Source organism: Balaenoptera musculus, chromosome 10 (assembly GCF_009873245.2).
Source record: "Balaenoptera musculus isolate JJ_BM4_2016_0621 chromosome 10, mBalMus1.pri.v3, whole genome shotgun sequence".
Taxonomy (NCBI): Eukaryota; Metazoa; Chordata; class Mammalia; order Artiodactyla; family Balaenopteridae; genus Balaenoptera; species Balaenoptera musculus.
In genome coordinates, this window is record NC_045794.1 from 38,946,249 (window position 1) to 38,951,075 (window position 4,827).

A 4,827-nucleotide genomic window follows, 5' to 3' on the forward strand; every position below is an offset into this window, starting at 1 on the left:
AAATTGGGTTATTTGTAGAGACGTGGATGGACCTAGAATATCTCATACAGAGTGAAGTAAGTCAGAAAGAGAAAAACAAATATCGTACATTAATGCATGTATGTGGAATCTAGAAAAATGGTACAGATGAACTGGTTTGCAGGGCAGAAATAGAGACACAGATGTAGAGAACAAATGTATGGACACCAAAGGGGGAAAGGGGGAGTGGGAAGAATTAGGAGATTGGGATTGACATATATACACTTATATGTATAAAATAGATAACTAATGAGAACCTGCTGTATAGCACAGGGAACTCCACTTTGCTGTACAGTAGAAACTAACACAACATTGTAAAACAACTATACCCCAATTTAAAAAAAAGGTGGATTGATGAATGGATGATAGATGGATAGGTAGGTGATGAGGCATGTATGTATACTAAAATGTTAATAGTAACATTTGGATGTGATTATATGGATGTTCATCATAGAATTCTTTCAACTTTGTTGTATGTTTGAAATTATTTATTTTTAAATTAAATGAATGCTGAAAAAACATTTAAAAATTATTATAGTAAGCCACAAAATACTAATGAAATTAAAAACATTATATGAATAATAGACAAAAATTACAAATCACTAAAATTGATTCATGAATTAATAAAAAACCCAAATACACCACTGATTATTAAAGGAAATAAATTGGTAATCAAAATTTTTCCTCCACAACAGGACAAGAAATCCCTAAAATTTTAAAGGCGAGTTTTATAAAACCTTCAAGGAAGTGATAAGTCCTTTTTTATGCAAATATTTTAAGAAAATACAAAGATGAAAGAAAACATACTATTGATGCCAAGATCAGATGTCCAGAATATGCAAATCTATATAGGCAAAAAGTAGATTAGTGATTGCCTAGGGCCAGGGTTAGGGGTTAGGAATGGAGAGTGACTGCCATGGGCATGAGGTTTCTTTGAGAGTGATGAAAATGTTTTGAAATTGGGTTACCATAGTAATGGTTGCACAACTCCGTGAATATGCTAGAAACCACTGAACTGTACACTTTGAATAGATGAACTTTGTGATGTGTGAAATATCTCAATAAAGCTGTTAAAAAGAATATGCCAAGACGGGAATAAAGATGCAGACCTACTAGAGAATGGACTTGAGGATACGGGGAGGGGGAAGGGTAAGCTTGGACAAAGTGAGAGAGTGGCATGGACATATATACACTACCAAATGTAAAATAGATAGCTAGTGGGAAGCAGCCACATAGCACGGAGAGATCAGCTCAGTGCTTTGTCCACCTAGAGGGGTGGGATAGGGAGGGTGGGAGGGAGACGCAAGAGGGAAGAGATATGGGAACATATGTATATGTATAACTGATTCACTTTGTTATAAAGCAGAAACTGACACACCATTGTAAAGCAATTATACTCTAATAAAGATGTTTTAAAAAAAAAGAATATGCCAGATGAAAGCAAGAAAAAAATTATACTATCTCACTTATGAACATCAACAGGAAATTCCTAAGTTGAATATTGGCAAAAGTTAATTCAGTTTTTACCACTCTACCTAAGTAGGGTGATTTCAGGAATGTAACAATTCTTCAACACCAGAACACCTATTGATATAATTTACTATTAAAAATCTAAACAATAAAAGCCATATGATTATTTCAATAAATTTATTTTTTATTCGACATGTATTTATTGCATGCTTATTATGTGATGGACACTACACATTAGTAAACAAAAGAGAAAAAGTCCTGATCCTCAATAGAAATAATAAAAGCACTTGATAAAATTTCACACCAATTCTTAGGAAAATATTGTTAGAAGAGAACTCTTATAATAAGTTAAAGGTATTGATCAGAAACAGCACAATCATACTTAATGCTGAAATATTAGAAGCTTTCTTACTGATCCCAATAGAAAGATGCTTGTAGTAGAGGCCCTGGCCACTGCACTAATTATGCACAGTGCATAAAAGTGAGATATACAAAAATTGCATAGAAGAAGAAAAAAATTGTTTCCCTTTATGTAAGATAAAATAATTAAAATGTAATTTAAAAAATCTAACAGTATATATAAACAAGCCATTAGAACTAGGAAGATAGTTCAACAAGATACAAGATCTGTATACAAAATACCACAGCATTCCTGGAAATAACCAAGTAGTAAATGTAATTGGATTGTTAATTCACAATAGAAACAAACAGTGGAAGGTATCTGATAATATATCTAACAAAATTTGTGTGTGACCTTTAGCAAAATAATTTTCACCAGTGGCAACAGCAGATCGGCCTTGGTGAATGAAAATGTTGTTGAACCTTTGCATAACCACCACCTTGCCCAGCCATGGCCACACTCTTTGTGAATCCACGGACCAGAACTAGGCTCACCAGGAAGGAAAAGACTGGCACTCACATAATAGGCTATTCTACTCACAGAATATTTTCAAACTGCTTTGGCCCTCTGGTGAGAATTCATCCTAGATATATTCTCTGTTTCTTGCTCATGATTCATACATTCAAAATATATTTATTGTGCAACAAGCATGTTTGAAACTATATTAATATTCTTGAAAAAGTAGCGAAGATGCCAGAAAATGTCGTTGCTCTCTTTGAGTTTATAGTCTCTGCTCCTGCGGAGTGCAAAGTGAAGGGGAGGATGACAGTTGACAGTTTGTAAGTAAGTAAAAACTAAAAGGTAATTTCAGAAAGAAATAATAATTAACTTTTGACCATGATAATTTTAATCCATATACCTCACCTAAGTCTCCTTCTCACTAGTGCTCTAATTGTGTTTCATGATCTAAAGGGCCTTTGTTGAAAAGCCCTTTGGTTTCTTCCTGGTGTTTATCAAAGGCCCTGTACAGTACTTGCTCTGTTGTTGATTTGCTCACATTCTGCCTTTTCTGCAGCACCACTAGAGCTCAGCGGCAGAGCTATTCGTCCAGCAGTGTGTACAAGCCAGGGAATATTCTCTTGTTATGGGGCCCCCTCACAGCTGGAGATGGTTGGCCACTATGTAAATGGTTTGAAGCATGATAAAAAAATGTTTTATTTGTAGTCTCTATTGGACACGTGTAGGCCAAATAAACAATTTCAAATATCCTAAGAGAGTGAATGGTCCAGCATTGACCATGTGCTCACTCCTGTACCAGCCACTGTGCCAGGAAGAATGAGTGAATAATGAGAAGGGGAGGGGGAGGATTTGGGGACACTGTGATTAACAGTCTCTCTGGGACCACATTGAACACATGGAGTTTAGTTACTGGAAGAATGGTAAAGATAGCTTAAGCAGGCAATAACAATGTCTACCATATTGCGTGTAATAAATTAAATATTTTTGCAAGAAAAATTGCTAGACAAAATGTTTATCTATCCACCTTCCTCTGATTAGGACTGAACTGGTATCATTCCAGAAAATAACTTCAACTTTTCTTAAGTATTTTCAAGAAAAGAGGTATGGCATCTTGCAGATTCTTATATCAGAGAATTCTCCTTAATATGCAGGCACTATTTATTGCAATTCTACCCAATTTCCTCATCATTCTGATTTTTTAATCTATGATTTGAAACACTAGAAACATTTTCTCAACATTTTTCTCACAGCTGCCTTCACCTCCTTGTTCTTCAGGCTGTAGATGAGAGGATTCAGCATGGGGGTGATCACACTATACTGCAAGGAGAAGATTAACTCTCGAGTGGATCCTGAATTTGGCATGAGATAGCGGAGTAAACCTGAGCCATAAAAGAAGCTCACTGCAGTGAGGTGGGAGGAACAAGTGGAGAAGGCCTTGCTTCTGCCTTTAGTTGAGCTGATGCTCAGGATGGTGGAAAAAATGCAAACATAGGAGAAAAATATCAAGAGGAAATTTCCAAAGAAATGCAGGAGGCTGGAGCAGAGCAAGGCAGTAAAACTTGCAGACACATCGGAACAAGACAAAGGGTAGAGAGAGGGCAGCTCACAGCTGAAGTGGTGAATATTTTGAGCCTCACAGAAGTCTAAATTGAGAGCTACAAGGATATTGATGAGAGCATCCGTAAAAGCCAAGCCCCATGAGCCCCACACCAGCCCCATACACAGCTTTCTGTTCATCATCTGGCCATACAGCAGAGGAGAACTGATGGCAACATAGCGGTCATAGGCCATGACAGCAAGTAGGCAGGATTCAGTGCCTCCAGTGGCAAACACAAAGAAGACCTGAGCCATGCAGCCCTCTACTGAGATGGTTTTCTTCTCAGACAAGAGGTTCTCCAACAGCTTGGGCACAGTGACAGAAGAGTGGCAGAGATCCAGGAAGGACAATTGTCCCAGGAAAAAGTACATGGGGTTGTGGAGCTGGGAATCCACCCTTATCACCAGCAGCAGCATCAGGTTTCCCATAAGGGTCAGGATATAAATAACAAAGAACAGTACAAAGAGCAGAGCCTGGATTTGGGGGTCAGCAGACAGCCCGAGGAGGATGAACTCAGAGACAACACTGCGGTTTCTCATTGCCTTCAGTACTTTCTTTGGAATTCAAGAAAAAAGTCAGGTGAAGTCTCTTCTGATGTCTAACAAATACCCAAGTGTTTTAACCCTCTCCATTCACAAAGTTTCATGCCTACTCAAAAATGTACATTCAGCAATTATACTCCAATAAAGATGTTAAAAAAAAAAAAAGTACGTTCTGAAATGATAAACTTCCCTAAGTCTCTAGATTTACCAAAACCTGTAATAATCTTTTCCGTGAGATCCCAACACTAGATCAACTCCCTCTCCACCTTTACTGCTCTTTCTTTGATGTCTTTGAGTTTATTTTTTGTTGTTTTATTATTAAAGTGACTGGAGGATGTTTG

At 37.2% G+C, this 4,827-nt stretch overlaps 1 protein-coding gene across 1 annotated transcript; it reads right to left on the reverse strand.

The window, feature by feature from the left end:
- Positions 1-3,565: 3,565 nt before the first annotated feature.
- LOC118902712 (olfactory receptor 8S1-like) lies at positions 3,566-4,483 on the reverse strand. The gene has a single exon (XM_036867355.1). The coding sequence runs from the start codon at positions 4,481-4,483 to the stop codon at positions 3,566-3,568; it is 918 nt and encodes a 305-aa protein (XP_036723250.1).
- Positions 4,484-4,827: the final 344 nt, after the last annotated feature.